Source organism: Sinocyclocheilus anshuiensis, unplaced genomic scaffold (assembly GCF_001515605.1).
Source record: "Sinocyclocheilus anshuiensis isolate Anshui unplaced genomic scaffold, SAMN03320099.WGS_v1.1 scaffold283, whole genome shotgun sequence".
Taxonomy (NCBI): Eukaryota; Metazoa; Chordata; class Actinopteri; order Cypriniformes; family Cyprinidae; genus Sinocyclocheilus; species Sinocyclocheilus anshuiensis.
The window spans coordinates 7,100,580-7,123,472 of NW_015549605.1; the positions used below are offsets into that span (position 1 = coordinate 7,100,580).

The 22,893-nt window shown below is 36.5% G+C and overlaps 3 protein-coding genes across 5 annotated transcripts in view; 2 read left to right on the top strand and 1 right to left on the bottom strand.

The window, feature by feature from the left end:
- The window catches only part of LOC107658762 (epidermal growth factor receptor kinase substrate 8-like), a 52,370-nt gene extending 46,635 nt beyond the window's left edge, over positions 1-5,735 (top strand). The window contains 3 exon segments of the mRNA XM_016447409.1: positions 666-852; positions 1,717-1,849; positions 5,363-5,735. Of these exon segments, the coding sequence (XP_016302895.1) occupies positions 666-852; positions 1,717-1,849; positions 5,363-5,467 (425 nt within the window). The 3' untranslated portion in view covers positions 5,468-5,735.
- A 2,392-nt stretch (positions 5,736-8,127) lies between these two features.
- Positions 8,128-18,016, bottom strand: LOC107658997 (RNA polymerase II-associated protein 3). Of its 3 annotated transcripts, none has more exons than XM_016447759.1 (17): positions 17,936-18,016; positions 16,312-16,492; positions 16,104-16,244; positions 15,908-16,018; positions 15,023-15,150; positions 14,825-14,946; positions 13,769-13,839; positions 13,588-13,698; positions 13,389-13,516; positions 12,101-12,222; positions 11,948-12,018; positions 11,316-11,408; positions 11,119-11,234; positions 10,921-11,044; positions 9,940-10,034; positions 8,591-8,691; positions 8,128-8,517 (listed from the first exon to the last, which is right to left on the bottom strand). In XM_016447759.1, the coding sequence occupies exons 2-17, from the start codon at positions 16,459-16,461 to the stop codon at positions 8,432-8,434; spliced, it is 1,770 nt and encodes a 589-aa protein (XP_016303245.1). In that variant the 5' UTR covers positions 16,462-16,492; positions 17,936-18,016; the 3' UTR covers positions 8,128-8,431. The 3 variants fall into 3 exon arrangements, with proteins under 3 accessions (XP_016303245.1, XP_016303246.1, XP_016303244.1); XM_016447760.1 differs by having other exon boundaries at positions 16,104-16,241; positions 16,312-16,504; positions 17,937-18,015; XM_016447758.1 differs by having other exon boundaries at positions 16,312-16,504; positions 17,937-18,015.
- A 308-nt stretch (positions 18,017-18,324) lies between these two features.
- Positions 18,325-22,622, top strand: LOC107658789 (mitochondrial inner membrane protease ATP23 homolog). The gene is made up of 6 exons (XM_016447438.1): positions 18,325-18,650; positions 20,101-20,146; positions 20,223-20,304; positions 20,651-20,788; positions 21,905-21,988; positions 22,056-22,622. The coding sequence occupies exons 1-6, from the start codon at positions 18,416-18,418 to the stop codon at positions 22,257-22,259; spliced, it is 789 nt and encodes a 262-aa protein (XP_016302924.1). The 5' UTR covers positions 18,325-18,415; the 3' UTR covers positions 22,260-22,622.
- The last annotated feature ends 271 nt before the right edge of the window (positions 22,623-22,893 follow it).

A 22,893-nucleotide genomic window follows, 5' to 3' on the forward strand; every position in this document is an offset into this window, starting at 1 on the left:
AAAACAGTCTTTGCATTGCCTTCCTTCTTATCCCAACGTTAGGATAGATTGGATGAACTTTATTTTTAATGAAGATCCGGACCGCGTCAGTAAGAACTCGGTCCTTTGTTCACTTCATTTTACCACAGATTCATTTATAAACAAGGCACAAGGTTTTCAGAAAGATTGAAACTAAAAGACGATGCTGTGCGACTATATTGGATCCGACAGTAATGTCGCAAACACAAGTGTGAGTAACTGTTTTTATTACGTGGTCACTATTGCTTTGTCTCTTCTTACAGTTCGTTTGATATGTATTGAGTTATTTATGCGTTCTTGACCTAAATCACAGCAGCGTCCCTCTGTGAGGAATGTTGCTGTCAAACATACACAACTCTGAGCCAATCACAGCAGTGGGCATTTACTTCCGAGTCTACAATCCTCCACGTCTATTCAAACAGAACGTTCTCATGAGGGGGGTTAAAAACAGGACAGAAAATAGCCTATTACTTCTAAATTATGTTTTTTGATGTTAAAATCTTGATAACATTATAAGTGGACCTCAGAGAACAGTACAAAATAAAAAACAAAGGCAGTTCATGACCCCTTTAATAAAAAAAGTAATAGTATCTCATTGTGTAAATGACACACACACACACCTGCAGCATTATCCGTGTGTTTCTCAGGCCGGAAGTCCAACATGGAGGAGGTTCAGGATGAGCTGATTCACAGACTGACTCTGGGCCGCAGCGCTCAGAAGAAGTTCCAGGCTCCGTCTCGCTCCTCCAGCAGCCTGCCGGCGGTCAACATCACGTACGACTCCATGCCGGACGAGGTCAAGGCCTGGCTGCAGCTCAAAGGCTTCAGCGAAGTGTGAGTGACTCTGTATCATGAGTGATTAAAGGAGTCATCGGATGCCCATTTTCCACAAGTTGATAAGATTCTTTAGGGTCTTAATGAAAAGTCTATAACATACTTCAATTTCTCAATGGTAGTGTGAAAAACTCAATTTTTACTTTGTTAAAATCAGCTCTGTTTTCAACACACCGTTTTAGTGCATGTTCCTTTAAATGCTAATGAGCTCTGCTGACCCCGCCCCCTCTTCCGTGCCGTTCTCATGAGACTGTTTACTTTAGCCTTTAACTTGCTAACTAGCACGTTATTAGGAAAGGCGATTTGCAAAGATTCATAAAAGAACCTTATACTCACTTCTTCTGGAGGTGAAGCTGGATCACAAATGATTTGCGCGAACATAGACGCATTTAGGTAGATAGGGAGCGCAGTTCCTTCAGAAACAAACGTAATCCACTGCGTCTTCAGCGGCTCAGATGTCGGGAGTAAATGGCGACTGCTATGTTCATTATTACATCCAACAACAGAACACTTCAATCGGTCAGGAGCCATTCTTTTCTGCTTGTTCAGCTGTGAAACAATGGCGGACTGATGACAGCTCGCTCAGGGCGGAGCTAAGGTGAAACGCTAGTGTCAATCAACAATCGTGGGAGGGGCCTGTCTGTGTGACGTAACACTGACAGGCATCTGAGATAGGCTTGATTTGAGAAAGGGGAAATGATTTAACGAGATTTAAAAAAACAAAAAACACTGGGTGGATTTTTATCATTATAGGGTGGTTGTGTGCCAACACACATTTCAGTTCAAACAACTTGTAAAAGTGCATGTCGCATCCGATGACCTCTTTAAGGCTGATGGGTTGAGCTGTTGTGGTTTGGTCTGCAGGACTATCAACAGTCTGGGTGTACTGACCGGTGCTCAGCTCTTCTCTCTGAACAAAGACGAGCTGAAGACCGTCTGTCCTGATGACGGCGCTCGAGTCTACAGCCAGATCACCGTCCAGAAAGCCGCTCTCGAGGTGAGTCGACGTCCTCTGCTTCTCCTCACAGATCCTTCCTTATTTCTCTCTTCATTCCTCTTTCAACTCTTCTGTCACAATCCATATGTCTCGGACCAGATCACATCACACTGACCGTGCGATTCTGGATCCATCCAGAAAGTGATAGCATAATAGTACTCCCTGAATCGAATCTCGAGTCTGGTTAGTTAATCTGCTGATAAGTTGCTCAACTCTGTAGTGCCGCTTTGGTTTTTCTGTGGTGTTTTTGCTGTCTGCAGGTTTTCTTCTGACCCTCTCATGATCTTCACATGTAATCCACGTTCCTCTGAAGGTACTTTAGTATCGTAGCGAGGCGGCTTTGCTCTGTTTAGTTAACACATCATTAACCAGTTCCTACTTAAAGGGATAGTTTACAAACCTGTATGAGTTTCTTTCTTAAACAATATATTTTAAAGAATGTTGGTATGCAAAGAGTTGATGGATACCGTAATGTGTTAGACGTCAAAAATGGTTTGATTCCCAACATCCTTCAAAATATCTTCTTTTGTGTTTAAAAATTCAGGTTTGAAACAACTTGAGTGTGAGTAAATGATGACAGAACTTGCATTTTTGGGTGAACTGTCCCTTTAAATTGGAATATGAAGTCCACACTTAGTTAGTACTCTGCTAAGTACTCTGTACTACTAATAATAGTGTCATTATGCAGTTAATTTTTTGTTCTCATCTGATAGCGTCAGTGCAGTTAAATCAATAATATTACTCAATATCAGTTGTCTTTTAAACCCTCTCAAAATTAAAAAAAAAGCACATAAGAAATGGCATTTATTTCGATTGATCTTATGATGCACAGCGACTGAAGTCTGACAGGTAAACATGACAATAACAGTCAATCTGCTGTTTTATTCCAGCTGTTACTCCTGCTCTTATCAGTAAATATTTAGTTTATGCATTATGTTTAATGGTTCAATACAAAAATATTTAGTAACTTGCCACAACTAGCTGGTGCAAATGACCCCTGATGATCCTGACACAGAACCGCTTGTTTCCTCCTCCAGCTCATATTATTATTTCTGTCATGACAACTCTCGGAGGGATTGGCATGGTAATGTACCTGACAGTGTTAATGTATTTGGTCTTGGCGGAATAGATCTGCTACGCTGCTGATGCGGCAGAGCTAGTACCGAGACTTGCTACTGCCAATACATCCACAACATGCTGCTGTGAGCATGTAAGAAATACTGCTGCTGCACATATAGCATACATGAAATAACCCCCATATAGCGTACATGAATCAACTCGTAGCAGATCTATACAGGTGGAGCTGGGGAAGCAAGCTGCGACTGCTACGGCAAGCACTAGTCATATATTTGAATGTTAAGCAGCGAGCTCATTGGCTACCGATACAGGAGAGAACCAATCAGCTGTGCTATGTGATAATGATGTCATTAGGTCAGATTGCGTTAGACCTATCGGACTGCGCCATCTAGAGTTTCATGCCGGAACTCTGTATTTCAACAGCACAATTTATTCTGTTTGCACATGACTGATGATCTGCATTTCATCGAATCTGTTTGAAATCAGAGCGAGTGCACATTGTAATAGATGCTCGTGTTGTTTAATGGCTTCTGTCTGCTGTCTCCAGTCATAGTTAGAGAATAGATGCTTTCCCAGAATCCCCTTTACACGTCCATCATTGTTAGTTTAGAGCATCTGATGAAGACCCTTCATACTCATTCACTCGTTTCTGCTCTTCCTCTCTCTGTCTCTCCATCATGCCGCAGGTGTTTTGAGGTATTGAGCTTCACGCAGCTTGTTTAAATGAGCATCTTGTGAGATGTAGGGCTGGGTTGATTTCTCGATTTTAATCGATTCTCATTTTGATGAACTGATATTGATTCTTAAATTCCAAGAACCGATCTATGCTGTTTTCTGTAACAAAACTTAATGAAACATTATTTCATTAACACATCCCATCCAGTAAATCACAATAAGCTTTGTCCTTAGTTACATTTGATAGGAAACAAAGTCTCAGCTTTCAATCGTTCATGAAATTCAAACAATAAATACTGTTTTGACACTTTTTAAAGTGGTGACAGACCGCTGTAGTGAATCGATCATCTCTTCCTCTTTACTAATAGTTACAGCAGCAAATAAACATGAATGAACATCAGAAGAAACAGAACAACTTACTGAAATTAATCATGTTTCATGTAATGTGTTTTAAATACAGAAAAGTGTCAATAAATCAGCTTTTGATCAATAATGTCACATTTACCTCCGAAATATATCCAATGACCATAAACTCGATAGTCAGCTAGAATGAATAGCATTTTGCTAAATATATGCACTTTATTATATATTCATTATATTTTCACTTAAGCTTTCCTTTAATATTAATTGATATTATTTAAAAAAAATCTATTTTCTATTCTAACTACTTGTTTTATTTAAAAAGAAAAAAAGAGCCTCTAATGCTAGTATTCTCTATTCTTTGTCTATTCTATCTGCTTATTTTCTTTTTATTTATTATAAATAATGACCCTCTAACACTAGCGTTCCCTATTCTTTTTCTATTCTATCTCTTTGTTTTCTTTTTATTTATTATAAAAAAACCTTGCTATGTGTACTAACCGAGACTTGTCACAGCACTTGTATATTATTGATCTTTTCTTAGTTTTGATTGCTTCTATTGTCCTCATTTGTAAGTCACTCTGGATAAAAGCATCTGCTAAATGACTAAAAGTAATATTTAATAAATCCATCATGAAATCAAGTTTTGACATCCACTATACAGTATAAATGTTCATATTTAGAAAAAAAGTGGAGTAGAAACATAATTATAGCAATAAAAATATACATTTTATTATATCATTTTTATTTTAAAATCTTTGTTTATAATATAGTTTTTACAGCATTAGTTGAGAAAGATTTTTTGTATGTTGTGTGCATGCATGTATACTTCTGTATGTATAATAGTTTTTTTTCCCCTTTCCCTTTCTTTCTTCTCTCATTTAAATACACACTTTATTATATACATTTCATAAATTATTACAATTATCTCATATAGTATTATTATAGATAATGCAGTTTCTTGTCAATCCTCCTGAGGGGTTTATGGGTGGGGGGAGGTTATGTAATGTTTATTTTTGGTCTGGATTCACCTAATTCAGTGGGTTAAACATGGGGATAAAAAATTATTTAAATAAAATAATTATTACATCTGTCTGTGTAATAATAAAACATGTGGAACAAAAAAAAATTAACACGTACTGTACCCGATTGCTTATATGTGACCCTGCAGCACAAAAGCAGTCTTAAGTCGCTGGGGTATATTTGTAGCAATAGCAGACCCTTATGACTGGTTTTGTGCTCCAGGGTCACATATATCCAAAGGAATCAATATTGATCGGAACTGAATTGAACTGCAAACTTGTGAATGGAAATCGAATCAAATTGTGAAATCTGTCTCAATCCCCAGCCCTAGTGAGCTGTTTCTGAGTGTCTCACTGCATTCTGTCTGTGTGTCTGTAGAGGAGCTCCGCCTCGGAGCTGCAGGAGGTCATGAGGCGGCGGCAGGAGAAGCTGGCGGCGAGCGATTCCGGCGTGGAGTCCTTCGACGAGGGGAGCAGCCACTGACCTCTCTCACCTCTGTCACCTCTGACCTTTTACAGGACGCCGTGGAGCGCGCTCAGTTTGCCGCCATAATGCGTCGTCGCCAAGAACTCTTGGACCCGTCTGATAACGGATCGGATGCGGACGAACATGCGTGACGAGACGCGAGAAGAAGTTTGCTTTTTGTAGAGATGTGAACGTTGCTGCAGCGTTCTCCGTAGGTTCCTGTGAGAACATCAGAGCAGTATGTAGTCTAGTGCCATCGAGTTCTGCCTTCATAATCCAACATCCTGGAAGCATTCATATATGTATATATATATATATGCAGTCACATTGTACTTTTACTGCTCGGACAGAAAACATCTGTAAATATTCCCACACGATTGACTGGATCTTGGACCAAATATCGATTACTATTGTTCCTCACAGACACTTCTGACTAATGGTGTCTTGAAGTTCAGCCAGATTATTTATCAGCCGCTTTGAATGTACGTGGAGACTACTCTCATTTTTACTAGCAAAATCATATTTCTGTACATGACTGTTTTGTACTGAATCGTACTGCCAAAAGAGAAGCTTTATGGAAATGAAATGTCCGTTTCTGTAGATCTGACATTTGTTGCGTTTCACAAGGACATGTGACGGGTTTTGGGCCAAAATCCTCTTCCTCCTCTCTCTGCAGATCTTATTCTAATGATGATATTGATGCCATCAAACCTTCTGAAATATAAATGACTTCTTGTAAGCATTGATTATTTTCTTCTCTGTCCCAGTAATGTGACCGATGTTTGGCCAAATCAATCTCTGGGTTCAAGGTTTCTGTTTAAACACAAATGTAAATATAAAGTGTGTAGAATAAACGGAATCATGTGACCTTTGTGTGGCATCCATGATAAAAAGATGAAGATCAACTCTCAGACCAGCATTTTCTACCTACAGCAAGATTTGAACCTGGATGCAGACCACTGAGCCACAGTCTTGAGAGCTTAGCTGTAAGAAGAAGAAAAATTCAATAAAGAGAGAGATTCAAAATAGCATTCTATGCATGAAGGATCGTCACTCAGGCCACTGAAGCGTCTTGGCTTATATACTTCTTTTTTGGAGGGAGTTTTATCTCAATAATTCAGAACCAATGAAAGTGCTTTATTTCCTTTTGTCAAATATGAGTGTAATATAAAATTGAGCTGGACTGCTATAGCATTCCTTAAGGCTGAATCAACTTTGCTTCATAACTGACAAATTTTGCAAGACTTGTGATTGATCTGAACTGAACCAACACTGAACTGCTTATTTTTCTCCTGTTTATCACTGTGTATTACGCTCTGTATTGCATATAGCGATAGGTGACTTAATATATTTGATAGTGTACATATTTTAGAGAGAAATTATACATTTAAAGGGGTCATGACATAAATCAAATTTGCCTCGATCTTTTGGCATATAAGAGGTCCAGTGTTGCCAACTAATTTTCAGGGGAAGTTGCTAAAGGAAGGTCGAAGGTCTTTGTAAAACATCCTGCAAGTTTCATAGATTAAAACGTCCTCATTATAAACAAAGCATTTATTTATTCAAGCTCCGTTTGGATCAGAGGTGCCAGAGGACGTAACCCGGGTAAAAATATTTGCATAAACACCGCCTCTTAACGAATAGTAGTCTTCTCACCATAGGCCCCGCCCACTGGCGTTCAGCCGCTAACGGCTAAATGCAGATTGCGCTGGATACAGTAAACAGATGTGCTTCACTTTCTGTCTGTCGTCAGTACTAAGGTTTAAACAGCTCGTTCACGTCTTTGTACAGATATCAGAAGGATCCCAGCGTAAGGAATAAGTGGATAGTTTATTTTTAATGGCATCCCGGATCGTGTCTGAGGATTGATCGGAGCATTTTGTTTTGTAAACGAGGCACAGTGTCATGTAGAGTCGTAAAGAAACGTGTTGAAAGATGAAGCGGAACTAGATCTGACTGCAGCTGCATCACAAACCGCAAGTAACAATGATTCCATAATGCTTTGTCTGGAAATGACCGTTTTTATTTTCATGTTGTCGAAACGCATGCAATAGCGAGGGGGCTAGTGTTTCCTATGCAGTGACGTTAGCCAATCATAACAGTGGCCGATTACTGACCAGCCTTAAAGGACACGCCCCTTAAAACAGCATGTTTTAGAGGGTCAGAATGAGGTTTTTCCACATTAATAACTTTAACATTATCAGTAAACCTCAAGGAACATATTCAAACTCTAAAAAAAATCCATGTTACTGAGGAAAACTGACAAGCCTTAAAGGACACGCCCCTTAAAACAGCATGTTTTAGAGAGGGTCAGAATGAGGTTTTTCCACATTAATAACTTTAACATTATCAGTAAACCTCAAGGAACATATTCAAACTCTAAAAAAAATCCATGTTACTGAGGAAAACTTTGGATGGATTGTGATTTGTCTGAAGTAAGTTATTACATTTGGATGAAAGATGTTTTCATACGTGACCCTGGAGCACAAAAGCAGTGTTAAGTCGCTGGGGTATATTTGTAGCAATAGCGAAAAATACATAGTATGGGTCAAAATGATAACAAACCATACATCAATGGAAAGCTTATTTTAAAAAAGTGACTGGTTTTGTGCTCCAGGGTCAGATTTGTGCACTGAATGAATCGTTCAGGATATGAGCAGGAATGAGTCAGGAGTCCGTTTGGATTTCATGTTGACTTTAATACTGCAGCATTCAGAACTACAGAAGGAGATCCTGAAGAATAACACAGAGACACATGAAGCGTCGGCGAACGTTTTAGATGGACTCCTATAATAATATCATCTCATGCACACATGCAGGAACCAAATAAAGCAGAGTTTAAAGGCACCAAGCGTCCATTCTGAGGTATCAGAGCATCTGATTCATTCACACTGAAGCTGGTTCGGTTTCACCTCATACTGAGTTTTCAGTCCAGTGTCAGAATGACTGTAGAAATCTAAACAGGAGAGATTTCTGTAGAGGTCAAAGGCCGTATTTCTTCTGTAAGCCTTGAACGGAAGCGTCTCCCAGACCTGCGCTGTGAATCCAGTCAAACAGCTCCTGTAAGACTGACAGAAAGAACAGAGTTTGTGTTTATTCGCCGCTGTGCGCGCAGTGTTCAGTGCTTGTGTGTGTTCGTACGTTTCTTCTCGGCGGACGACATGAACATGACGGTCATGTCAAACCTCCTCACGCTCGCCAGGCTCCTCAGGACGGCCAGCAGAAGAGACGCATCTTCATGTCTGAAATCACAGACCAGACACGGGAAACAGGAAATGACATCATCATGTTGAACTCTCCTTGTCTGCAGTAAAGGCACACCAGCGATGAGAACTATAACCATAACTCACTTTGAGTCATTTTCTTTCCAGCTGATGAACGATAAAAACATTGAGAGCCAATCAGAATCTAAGCACTTAAAGTGGCAGAAGGCAAAACTGCAGCACGCTTATAATAAACAGAATGAAATCGTTATAGCTAACATTGTAGTTATTATAGATGTTGTTTCTGTTATAGTTGCAGTTATAAATATTGTTACAGTTACCACTGTTATAGTTACATTACCGTTATTGTTATTTTCATCATTATAGTTACTATTACAGTTATCATTATAGTTGCAGTTATTGTTACAATTCAGTGTTATTTTACTGTTATTTATAAACTCTTATAGTATTCTTTAATATTTAGAATTAGCTTTCATTTTTAGATTATCAGTGTTCATTTTAATTTTAGTTCATGTTTTGGTAATTTTGTTATGGCCTTTGTCATCGTTATTCATTTTTTTTATTTGCTGTAGTTTATTTCCGTTTTAGTAATTTTAGTACTTCAACTAAAACCTACTTCAGTTATTTCTCATTTTTGTTTATATTTTTCATCTAGTATTTCTATTTTACTTTATTTCACTTACAAACATTCTATCAGTGTTATTGTTAACTAAAACTAAAATGATTTTTAAAAATAATTTTAGTTTTAGTTAACAATAAAACTGTTATAGTTAACATTATAGTTAGTTATCGTTACCGTTAGAGTTGAGTGTTATTTAATATTATTGGTATACTATTATAGTATTTATTGCTATTTAGAATTAGCTTTCATTTTTAGATTTTCAGTTTTCACTAGTAATAATTTTAAGTGTTGTTATGGCCTTTTGTCATTTTCATTACTTTTTTATATATTTTTTTTTATTTAGCTGTAATTAATTTTTTTGTTCCATTTTAGTTTTAGTAATTTTGGTACTTCAACTTGTATTTCAGTTAGTTGCAAAGTATCTTTTCTAATTTTCATTTATGTTTTTCATTAAATATTTATATTTTATTTCACTTACTGAAAATTATTTTTTCAAATGCTTTAGTTAAGAATAACACTGCTTTAGTTATTATTAGTTATGGTTATAGTAACTTTCGTTAAAGTTATCGTTCTTGGTTCATCATCATCAACAGTTTACATGTACATCATCATCATCCTCATCCTCATCATCACGGAGCACTCACTGAAAGGAGCTGTGGAAGGTCTTGAGGATGTGGTTGAGAACATCAGGCTCCAGAGAGTTCTGGAAGATCTTCAGATAAGCGTCTGGACTGATTTGCTGCAATGTTAAACGTTGAGATGAGAAGCACAGATAGAGGATAGTAGGGCTGGGTAAAAAATATTGATATCTCAATATTAATTGATTCTCATTTTTATGAAACGATATCAATTCTTAAATCTCAAGAATCAATTAGTCTAGTCTGTTTTCAGTTAATGGACGGAACGTTGAAGGGCACTTCCCATCCAATATATCTTAATAAGCTTCGTATGTTTTGTTACTTTTGATATGAAACAAAAAGTCTCAGATTTCAAATTCTGTCCACTGTATTGCAGTATTCAAACAATAAATGCAGTTTTTCAGATGCGGCAGCGCGTAGCGCATGTGAACTGATCATCTCCTCCACTTTATTACTAGTTATAGCACAAAATAAACATGACTAAACATCCGAAGGCAAGTTACATATTCTGTGACCATAAACTCGTTAGTCAGCTAGAAAAATAAACTGTAGAGAGGGGAATTTTGCTGAATATATGCACCAACATATTCATTATAAATATTACTGTTCTTCAATGTTTAATTTATGTTTGAATAAATCCATATGTTTATATTTAAAAAAAACGAATTGAAGTAGAAATATTATTATGTAATTGTAACTTTATTATTTTAAAAACTTCACTGTGTATTTTTAACAAATCAGTCAATTTTAACCTTCAATATTATAATAATGTAGTACAGTATATTTTACAGCATAAGTTGAGAGATTTTTTTTAATTGAGAATATTTGGCATGTACTGTACCTGATATATATCCAAAATAATCAATATCAAATCGAATTGGTAATCGAATCGCAAGCTTGTGAATGAGAATCAAATCGAATCATGAAATGTGTCAAAACCCAGCCCTAGAGGATAAGAGTGGAGCCTGTGAGCGGCACGGACGCTACCTTCAGATATCTGTAAGTGGCTTGTGGGTGACGGCTGATCTTCCTGAGGTCGGCCTCCAGCTGGAAACTGCTGCTGGGTGGAGGAGGAATCGATTCAGCATCTGCAGATGAATCTTCAGGGGCCCTGAAACACAAGACACTGACAGACTCACTCCAGCAGCAGGAGAGCGTGACGATCGGATCACGTCATCTGCTCACCTGGATACAGGAGCGTCTGAGATCTCCTCTATCTTCTGGATCTTGGGATGCGGTGAAGACGTGGACGGTGAGATCTCTGCACCCACCTCCTGGATGTCAAGCCTCCTCAAGGGTTTCTGAGACGACACAAACACACATGACGTGTTGACATCTGAAATGACCTTCATATTTAGACTGCTCTCTCGTTCTGGACTCACGGTGGATCTGAGGTGTTCAGGTTTGTGGATGGGCTGGATGCTTCTCCTCTGTTTGTTCTCCTCTGGAGCCAGAAGACCGCTGCTCCTCATCTCCTGATGAACACATGCACAGGTGAACAGGTCGGACTAGAGCTGTGTGATTCATCTAAACCAATAACAGTAAATGAACAACATGAACTCTATCTGTTTCAGTCACTAATTATAACGTGCAACAAAATAGTAGTATATTTTTTATTTAATGCCATGTCATTATTCTTTTTATTTGATTTTAGTTTTGCAACGAAAGAGAAGGCTCCCTGTGAGTTTCAACCAAAATAAAACCTTGATTTCTAAAATATCTAAAATATTAGCATAATTTTACTGTTGTAATGTAAATAACATTTCTTTTTTTTAAATACTAGATTTTTTTTTATTTGTGCACAATACTGGAATAAAATAACATTTTAAATGACTAATTATTATTAGATATTATTTTTATTTAATATTATTATTATTATATAGCCATAGTGAAACATATAATCACAAATCTTTGGCCAAGTTGTGCAGCCCTATCAAGCACAGCAATTTTTTTTTCTCAATCATAATTTTTAATCAGAAAAGCTGCAATTAGATGCACTCAAGGTCACACGTACCGCTGAGAGTTTCTCGATCTCACTCAAGGCCTGTTTGTTTCCCGGCTCCAGCTTCAGAACCTGCTCAAAGTCTGCAGACAAACACAAACGCATGTGAGCTCCTCAGAAACGAGGGTGAGGCTGTGAAAGCGACTGAAGCGATGGATGGCGGACCTTCTTTGGCCTCTCTGATCCTGCCTCGAGCGGCTCTGGCCGTGGCTCGTCTGGCGAAGGCTTTGGCGTACGAGGCGTCGAGAGCGAGAGCCGTGCTGCAGTCCTGCTCCGCCTCGCTGAACCTGCACAAACACACACACCGCTCGCTCACACACTAGACCAGTGCTGGGGAAAGCTACTTTTAAAACTAATGCATTACAATATTGCGTTACTTACTAAAAATGTAACTCATTGCATTACTTAAGTACTTCTTTTTTTTGGAAAGTAATGCGTTGCGTTACTTTTTCTCATCAGGGCAGGGCTTGCTTGTTTGTTTTTAATATAAAAAGTTCTATTTTTGGCAAATGTGAAAGCCCTTTCACACCAAAAGTGAAATGAATAAGCCTCAGGCTTAAGGTAATGTAAATATGTGACCCTGGAGCACAAAAGCAGGGTTAAGTCGCTGGGGGATATTTGTAGCAATAGCCAACAATACACTGTATGGGTCAAAATTATACATTTTTCTTTTATGCCAAAAATCATTAGGATATTAAGTAAAGATCATGTTCCATGAAGATATTTAGTAAATTTCCTATTGTAAATATATTAAAATTAAATTTTGATTAGTAATATGCATTGCTAAGAACTTCATTTGGACAACTTTAAAGACGATTTTCTCAATATTTGTATTTTTTTGCACCCTCAGATTCCAGATTTTCAAATATTGTCCTCTCCTAACAAACCATACATCAATGGAAAGCTTATTCATTCAGCTTTCAGATGATGTATAAATCTCAATTTCAAAAAATTGACCCTTATGACTGGTTTTGTGCTCCAGGGTCACGTATGTCTGTACAGTAGAGGGTTGTGCGTTCTGGATTGCATGAAGAAAAGGACGCAGGAGAAGAAAGTTCAAAACTCTTCAGTAATTAAAACACAAATATAATGTTTATCTAAACATTAGTATGGTTGCATTAGATCATCGAAGGTCAGCAGCAAAGACATTGGTTAATAAAATGTTATTTAACATTTAGAATTATTGCAGCATCACATTTTGAGTTTCTATTCATTTTGAGTTATACTGAATCACTCCTGATTTCTGTCACCATGGCAACAGCAGAGCTGTCACTCAACACATGGAAACAAAGTAACTGCTGTTACTTATTTAAATAAGTACCTCAGATATTTCCTTCTAAATTAAAAAGTAATGCGTTACTTTACTAGTGACTTGAAAAAGTCATCTGATTATGTAACTGGCGTCTCCCCCAGCACTGCACTAGACAGTGAGCACACTTCTGAGGGATGTCACCTGTGGAGTTTGAGGTAGGCCATGGCTCTGTTAGCAGGCAGCAGTGCGTTCGTCCCATCCGCCTCCATTCCTCTGGAGTAACACTCCACCGCTGCCTCATACTTGCCTTCTTTAAAGTAAGCATTTCCCTGAAACGTACAGAAGCAGTGTTCAGATCGACTTATTCACATGATGGAGAAGAAGAAGAGACGCTTCTCACTCTGTCCTTCTGCACGACTGCTTCCTGTTTCCTCTGCTGTTCCTGCAGCTGCTGTAACGGCTCTGCATCGCTCTCGCTCTTCTCCTCCGTCCGTCCGCTTGATCCCAGCACCTGGAACCAAGCATCGGTCACTGACGGATCTCACAGCACACGCATCTGTCAAAGTGGATCACTGACACACCTGCTGCAGCTTCTGGATCTCACTCTGGGCCTCCGAGCTTCCAGGATCCAGTTTGAGAACCATCTCATAATCTGGACGAATGAACAGAGACGAGACGTGAACTGGATAAAGATTCGATTCTGGACTGGATTTTTATTTCTTGTGCATCTGTTGAAATGCGTGATCATTTTATTTTGTCCTTTTTGATTTGAAAAGTATATAAAGGAAATTTACACTACTAGTCAATTTGGAATAATTGAGATTTGTAATGTTTTTATGCTGCATTTATTTGAAAACTGCTGCTTAATATTTTTGTGTAAACCTTTTAGGATTGTGTAACAAAAAAGATAGGATGACAAAATAATGAAAATAACATAAATATAATAAGTTAAAATAAAATAATTAGAATAACCTAAAATAAGACTGGAGTATTATCTGCTGAAAATGTAACTTTGATTACAGCAATAAATTTCATTTTACTGTATATAGTCATGTAGAACAGTTATTTTATATTGTAATAATATTTCACAATTTTGCTGTCTTTACTGTGTTTTTGATTACAAAATAAAATAAAATTATTACAATTAAATAGAATTACACATAAATAAATTAGAATGCATTTAATTAAAACAAGACAAGTAATGATGCTGAAAATTCAGATTTGATCACAGCAATAAATTACATTTTACAATATATTTACATAGAAAATATGTACCGTTTTTACTGTATTTTTGATCAAGTTAGGGTTGTTGAGCCTTGTTGAGCAGAGGACACTTCTTTCAAAACGTTTAATTATTCCAAACTTTTAACTGTTGTTGTATATAGCGAAGTTCATAAATGAAGGTAATTAAAAAGGCTTTAAAATGTAAAGTGTGAAATGTGCTATATAAATAATAATGAATCATTTAGAATGATTTGTGAACCAGTTCAACTGAATCATTGAAAAGATCCAATTCGTTCACAAATTCAGGCACTTTTTTGCTGATGGATTATTTCAGATCGGAGCAGAACTAGATAAATATTCAATCACAAGAGTAACTTCGTTCACTTCCATGATTTCCTGATAAAGCGTCAGACCTTCGAGAGCGTCCTGGTGTTTGTTGAGTGCCGCACGTGCCGCCGCTCTCCTGATGTACGCTTTGACGTATTTCCCGTCCAGAGCGATGGCCAAATTACAGTCGGACTCCGCCACGGCGAACCTGCGGCACACAAACACTCTCATCAGGACCGATCCACCAGAACACACCTGTATGAAGACGGGAGATGCAGCTGTACTTGTTCAGTCTGAAGAAGCAGGCCGCTCTATTGGTGGGTAGGACAGGGCTGTACGGATCGGCGTCCATTCCTCTGGTGTAACACTCGATGGCGCTGTCGTACCGGCCGTCCCTGAAGCACTCATTCCCCTGAAACATTAAAGGAGTCCTATTATGCTTTTTCACTTTCTCAACTTTAGTTAGTCTGTAATGTTGCTGTTTGAGCATAAAAAAAGATCTGCAAAGTTACAAAGCTCAAAGTCCAATGGCCCAGCTAACCAATCACAGCACACACTGGCCCAGCTAACCAATCACAGCACACACTGGCCCAGCTAACCAATCACAGCACACACTGGCCCAGCTAACCAATCACAGCACACACTGGCCCAGCTAACCAAGAGAAAAACAGTCTCAAGTCGCTGGGGTATATTTGTAGCAATAGCCAATAATACATTGTATGGGTCAAAATTATCCATTTTTCTTTTATGCCAAAAATCATTAGGATATTAAGTAAAGATCATGTTCCATGAAGATATTTTGTAAATTTCCTACCGTAAATATATCAAAACTTAATTTTTGATTAGTAATATGCATTGCTAAGAACTTCATTTGGACAACTTTAAAGATGATTTTCTCAATATTTAGATTTTTTTGCACCCTCAGATTCCAGATTTTCAAATATTGTCCTATCCTAACAAACCATATATCAATGGAAAGCTTATTTATTCAGCTTCTTTCAGATGATGCATAAATCTCAATTTCAAAAAATTGACACTTATGACTGGTTTTGTGCTCCAGGGTCACATTTGAGTCTCATCTTATTTCACTGACAATATTAGATACAATTAGTGTTTAATGAAGTCAGTGTCATCTTGTCAACATTTTTCGTCATTAACTAAATGAACACCTTCTCTTTCTCAGTCAGCGCCAGATCTCTGTCCACCTGAAGCCCTTCAGAGTCCGACTCGTTGGAGTGGACCGTGCTCTCCTCCGCGTCCATGGCCTCCAGAGACTTATCCTGCAAACAAACAGCGTTCATCTGTGAAATCATCACATCTTTATGCACATCAGAGCACGTGAATCAGATCGCAGAATCATATTACCACATCAAATTTGTCCCAGGCCTGATAATCGTAGGATTTTATGCGCTGCGTCTCCTTTTGCTCCTTCAGGCTGTTAGTCTGGCGCTTCACGCTCGTCTTTGTCTTCTTATAATCGTTGTTCCTCACCGGCGGGAGAGTCTTCTGGAATAAAACACAGTTTAGCAAACAAACACCTGAATGTAAGGAGCTCAGAATCTCGGAGTTTTACCGGCGGTTCGCTGATGTTTCCGGCGCGAAGCTGCTGGTCTTTCTTCTTGATTTCTTCCTCCCAGTTGTTCAGCTCCTTCATGAAGTTCTGCAGATCTTCTGCGTTCTGTCGCATCTGTGTCTGCAGCTCCACCGCTTTATTTCCCGACATCACTGCGCTCTTCTAGACCACATCAGACTCCCTGCAGCAAACACAACTGTTTAAAACTACTACAATTTAAAAAATCATGCACCGCTCCATAACATGTAGTGGGGGAAAAAACATCCTAAATATACATGTAACTTAAGTGTTTATTTATTACATTTGATCTATTTGCATCTGTCGATTTTTAAACTACAACACATATATTTCAAAGTTTTTATCTCCACTTCAGCAGCACTTACGGCTTTATTTTCTGTCTATATTCTGAAGGGTTTCACTGTGAGGGTTGTTCATGTATCATTTACACTGATTTATACAACATTTTATTCCTAAAACATGATAAAAATGCATATCTTTATGTTTCTATCTCCATTTCAGCAGCACTTACACCAAAACGTACAGTTTTAGTTTACATTTTAGTTTGTTTACATATCATTTTCCTGATTTTATACAACATTTTATTCCTAAAGCATGATAAAAATGCATATCTTTAAGTTTCTATCTCCATTTCAGCAGCACTTACAACAAAACTTACAGTTTTAGTTTGTTTACATATCATTTTCCTGATTTTATACAACATTTTATCTGTTAAAACATGGTGAAAATGTATTGGTGTTCTGTCTGTTGACAGTATTTTCTGATAAAAAGAGAAATCCAAAATCTTTCTGGAAAACCCTTTAATATGCAGACAAAATCAAACAAGAATTTATATATATATATATAAATGCAAACCAGTGCATTTTATATATTTTAAAATGAGATATACCATTTCAGAAAACGTGTAGTATAAGATGTAATGTCTCAATGTACTGTGATTAATTAACTAGGAAACTATGGTGATATCTATTTAAAAAAAAGTTTTACCATAGTTAGCACCGGGTTACCATAGAAAACTACTGTCATCAAAATAATAATAGTCATTTAATTATTTGTGTTTAATATCTATACTACTTTTAACAAAATTAAATTAAATTAAACACAATGATTACTTATTATGACCATTATCGCTAATTATGATTTTACAGTGGAAACAATGATAGTAAATACAGTCCGTTGGCGGAAGCTACGGTTACCATGGTAACTCTTCAAAAGTTAAACTAACAACAATGCGACCCTGAAAAAGCCCGCGAACTACAGATTAATCAGCGAATCCGCAAAAGAAATACGACTCGAAATGAAATCTCGTCAGTCTATAATTCTAGAATATTCGCTGTATCTGCGACAGAAACAACATCACGTGATAGCAGGTTTATCACGAGCTGTGTGGAGTTAAATACAGAGCTAAACGACTCATCTACAGACTTGTAATTTACTTGATCTCAAATATTTTAGTAAAAACATGGATTATATTTTTTGCAAAAACATGTGCTAGCACACATGCGGGATACTTAATTTAAGATGATAAAGTCATCTTAAACGCATGTTTATAGAAACTCTAATGATCGATTTTAACAGCAGTGAAGAGCAGAATCAGAAGTCATACCTGTAGAGCTCTGGATCAGCAGTTTGCGTTCAGCGCCATGACAGCACAAACACATCTGCGCGCATGCGCGAACTACGTCACGCCCTACGCGATCACGTAATGGCGCCGAAAAAAGCGAAAAGTCTAGAAATAAGTATTTTCTTCATTACCCTTTTTTTTGGTGTTTATAATGCTCGTCTTTTGTCAGAATATGAAATATATATATATTTGTAAAGAACATAGTCTCTTGCTTGTGTCGTTTAGTCGGGGACTTATATTTTGAAAACAAAACAGCCTTGACGAGATATTATTTTAAGCAAAATTATCTTATTTCTAAAATCAAAACAATATAAAAATAAGTAGATTCGGTAAAATCGCAACCATTTTAATAACTGAACTACTTTAATCCCTCTGTCACCCTTCGCCTGCTTCCAGTCACGTGACTCACGGACGCCGGTGTGACCTCTGCGTGACCTCTGCCTACACGAGTAGCTCGGAGCTATGGCTCAAAACAGGGCAAAAGAAGATGAGTTTATTAATAAAGAGCCGCTGCAGGAGAACAGAGAGGCCGGAGAGCAGACAGCGGCGGCGGAGAGTAAGCAGAAGGAGCCAGACTTCGGCTACAGCTTATATCCCGAGCGCGGCAGCAGCAAGTTCAAGCAGGGCTCGATCGGAGAGAGTCTCTTCACCTTTAAACACAAGTGTCTCATCATGCTGCAGGTCGCCACGGACACTAGTAAGGGGACAGCAGCTGTGTTTCCATTATTACAATATTAAAATAAGAGTTTCTAGAGTTTATCTTACAGAAGTATGCAATAATGTTTTTGTAGATACCTGTACACACATACACACACACACACACACACGTGCATGTTTACCTTGCTGTCTAAATGAGGACATAGCATAGACTTCTAGTGTTTTAAATAAACAATTATTTAATTTATATAAATAATATAGCTCACGCATCACGGTTTCCACAAAATTATTAAGCACCACAACTGTTTTCAACATTGATAATAATAATAAATGTTTCCTGAGCAGCAAATCATCATATTAGAATGATGATGAGGAGTGATGATGCTGAAAATCACAGGAATCAATTCAAAATATTTTATTATAGAAAACAGTTGCTTTAAATGTAATATTTCACAATCTTACTGCATTTTTTGGTCAAATAAATGCATAGATCATCTCTGCATTACTATGGAAGCTTGTTTTCATCACGAAATACAAGGAAAAAATAAGAGCGATTGCGAATTTTTATCTCACAATTCTGACTTTTTTTAATCTAAAAAAAACTTTTTTTACAATTCCGACTTTTTCTCTTTTTTTCGGAATTCAGGGTTGTTATTCTCTCTCTCTGCCACAAAATAAATAAAAAAAAAAGAAAAAGAAAAGAAAAAAAAAAAATTTTCTTTAGTTTTATTATTATATAATAATAATAATAATAATATTATTATTATTATTTAATCTCACAATTTTGACTTTTTTTTTCGCATGCTCTCACCAAATACATTTTTTTTTAAAAAAGGTGATTATGATTTTTTATTTTTTATTTTGGGTAATCTCACAATTTTGATTTTGTCTTGCAATTCTGACTTTTTAAATAAGAATTCTGAGTTTACATTTCACATGTTTGTTTTTATTTGTCTCTGCCGCAGAATATGTATACATATGGAATTCTGCGTTCATGTCTCACAATTATTATTATTATTTATTTATTTATTAATATTTTTTGGTGTGTCTTCCACCAAATAAAAAAAATAAAATAGTAATTGCATTTTTTTTAAATCTCACAATTCTGACTTTTTCTCAGAATTCGAAGTTTACATCTTGCAATTCTTTTTTTGGCCTCTGCCACTGAATTAAAAATAAAAAAGGTAATTCCAATTATATTATTAGTATGATTATTATTATTATTATTTTTAATCTCACAATTTAGACATTTTTTTCTAAGAATTTTGAGTTTACATCTGGCAATGCAGTTTTTTTTTCTACAACAGAATAAAAAATAAAAAAGGCATTTGCAACTTTTTATTTCATAATTCTCATAATTCTAAGAAAAAAGTCACAATTATGAGATAAGTTGCAGTTACCTTTATTTTTTGTTTCATGGTTACAGTAAAGTATGCAGTGGCTACAGACAGTTTTAACACATGAATTGAAGCGGTGTGTGTCTCATTCAGGTCCTTATGCTAAGCTCCTGCTGGGTGCCATGAAGAGCTCCGGCTGGTAAGAGCGACGTTCACATGAACTCTTCCTCCAGCGCTGCGTGTCGCTGACGTGTTGTTATTTGATTTCCTCTCAGTGCAGTTCATAAAGACAGACACTTCTCCTGTGAGGACTGCGATGGGACGGTCAGCGGCGGCTTTGATGCTGCCACCTCTCAGGTGAGGCCCAGAAAAACATAAGCGCTGCTTATGAACAGCAATGATACAGTGTTTCCTTGGTTACCGCTGTAAACAAAGCAGAGCTGCTTTATGATCTTTAACATGCATTATACAGAGGCAAGAGGAAAAAAAAATTCCATCTAAACTTTTCTAAAGACAGTAAGTTCCCCTCAGACATACATTCATATAAACTCCTACACCTAAATGAATCGCGATTTGTTTAGCATCTCAACCGATTTGAATCGTCACGTATTTGAATCGATTTTCAACCGGCTCGCAGTTAATCGTTACATCCCTAATGATGATGTTCGTCTGAACTGAGTCTGTGTGGTTTTTCCCGCTGCAGATCGTCTTATGCCAGAACAACATCCATCAGCAGGCTCACATGAACCGTGTGGTGACCCACGAGCTCATCCACGCCTTCGATCACTGCAGGGCCAGAGTCGACTGGTTTAGCAGCTTCAGACACCTGGCCTGTTCAGAGGTGAGCAACACAACACTGTGTTTAGCTGTTGCTGTGCATTTCAAAATAAAAAAAATAAAATAGCACAAATAATTGGTTTTAGAAACCACATCTAAAATATAAAATACTGAAACCAAAATAAATGCTTTTAAAAACCTTGTATAAAATTAAAAAATAGAATCCAAAATAGAATGTTAAAAAACAAACATAGAACATTCTAGATTCCACATCTAAAATTAAAAATAATATAATAATACAAATAATATTATAATATTTTTAGCAAACAAACACCCAAATTTGAAGAAAATTTAAATAAAATTAAAATAATATAATAAATATAAAAAAAACATATAAAATTAAAAAATAGAATCCAAAATAAAATGTTAAAAAACATCTAAAAAACATTGTAACTATAATAAAACATTCTAGATTCCACATCTAAAATTAAAAATAATATAATAAATAATACAAATAATATTATAATATTTTTAGCAAACAAACACCCAAATTTGAAGAAAATTTAAATAAAATTAAAATAATATAATAAATATAAAAAAAACATATAAAATTAAAAAATAGAATCCAAAATAAAATGTTAAAAAACATCTAAAAAACATTGTAACTATAATAAAACATTCTAGATTCCACATCTAAAATTAAAAATAATATAATAAAAATTAAAAACCACATCTAAAATTAAAAAAGAGCAATTTTAGAAATTGCATCTAAAATTAAAAAATATCATTCAAAATAAAATGCTTCACATATAAAATAAAAAATAGCATCCAAAATGTTTTAGAAACCACATCTAAAAAAAAAAAATTGTAACCAAAAAAAATGTTTTTTTACCTGCATCTGAAATTAAAGAGGTATAACTAAAATAAAAACCATTTTAAAAACCACATCTAATATTTAAAAATAGTTTAACTAAAATAAAACTATTTAGAGGCATTTTAAAAATGTCAACCTGGTGCATTTTCTTTAAGTAAAATCGTAAACATCATGTTTCTACAAAAAAAAAACACACACACCAAACTGCAACTTTGGTCCGACATTTTATTTAGGTGTTAAAATAATGTATAGCGTGAGACGTTTTACAGCACTCTGAAATGTTTGTGCTTGTTTTGTTCCCTTCAGATCCGAGCTGCTAATCTGAGCGGAGACTGTTCGTTCGTTAATGAGATTTCCAGATTTAACTTTGGCCTGAAAGAGCACCATCAGGTTTGTGTATTTGGCTGCGTGTTGTGGATGGTTTCTGGATGTGTGTTCATGTGTGTTTATGTTTTAGGCGTGTGTTCGCGGCCGAGCGCTGCGCTCCATCCTCGCCGTTCGCAAGGTGAGCCGGGAGGAGGCGGAGCTAGTGGTTGACGAGGTGTTTGACAGCTGTTTCCATGACCACGCCCCTTTTGGCCGCATCCCACACAGCAAGAAAGACGCCAAGTTCGCTTACAGAGATTACGAGAACCGAGACCGATACTACGCCAACCTCTGACGCAAGAGAGAAATATACTACACTGTGCTGTTCATTCATGTTCAGGAAGAATTAGAAAACGGCATACTTGCCTTTTTCATCACTAAACGTTTGACAACACCATTAATGTTTTCTTTATCTGAGCATCAGTTTGAAACGGATGAGATTGTTTATTGATGGATTAACGATCAAATCCGTCTTTGTATATGATTGTACAGGTTTTTATGAGTTATTCTTGCGAACATTCAGTGTTCATGGAGCCTCGGGTTTCTGCACAAAACTGAAAACCTTTCCATTTAAATAACAGGATTAAATAAATGTTATTTTACACCAGTGTTTTTCCTCAGTTGCGTCGTTGATCCACACGGTGGCGCTGATGCTGTTTATGAACTCAAATTTCAATTGAATTATATAGGAATTAATTCAGCTATTTTTATTTATTATTTTATATTATACAAATACATACATTATACATTAATAGTTAAAAAAAATTTTTTTTTTAAGTTTGCTATTTTTTAGTGCTGTCAAACGATTAATCGTGATTAATCACATCCAAAATAAAAGTTTTTGTTTACATAATATATGTGAGCTCTTTTATTATGACAGATGTGAATACATTTTAAAGTAATTGTCTGTAGATCACAGATGTGTGTGT

Bases quoted from the DNA above. Each gene is read 5' to 3' on its own strand.
- LOC107658997 (XM_016447759.1), bottom strand. From the start codon at position 16,461: ATGTCGGGAAATAAAGCGGTGGAGCTGCAGACACAGATGCGACAGAAC. The intron at 13,840-14,824 runs GTCTGACGCTTT...TCATTCGTCCAG, and splicing joins ACACCAGGACGCTCTCGAAG to ATTATGAGATGGTTCTCAAA. The intron at 13,517-13,587 runs GTGAGAAGCGTC...TGTACGTTTCAG, and splicing joins CAGTCGTGCAGAAGGACAGA to GGAAATGCTTACTTTAAAGA.
- LOC107658789 (XM_016447438.1), top strand. From the start codon at position 18,416: ATGGCTCAAAACAGGGCAAAAGAAGATGAGTTTATTAATAAAGAGCCG. The intron at 20,147-20,222 runs GTAAGAGCGACG...ATTTCCTCTCAG, and splicing joins GCCATGAAGAGCTCCGGCTG to TGCAGTTCATAAAGACAGAC. The intron at 20,305-20,650 runs GTGAGGCCCAGA...TTCCCGCTGCAG, and splicing joins TTGATGCTGCCACCTCTCAG to ATCGTCTTATGCCAGAACAA.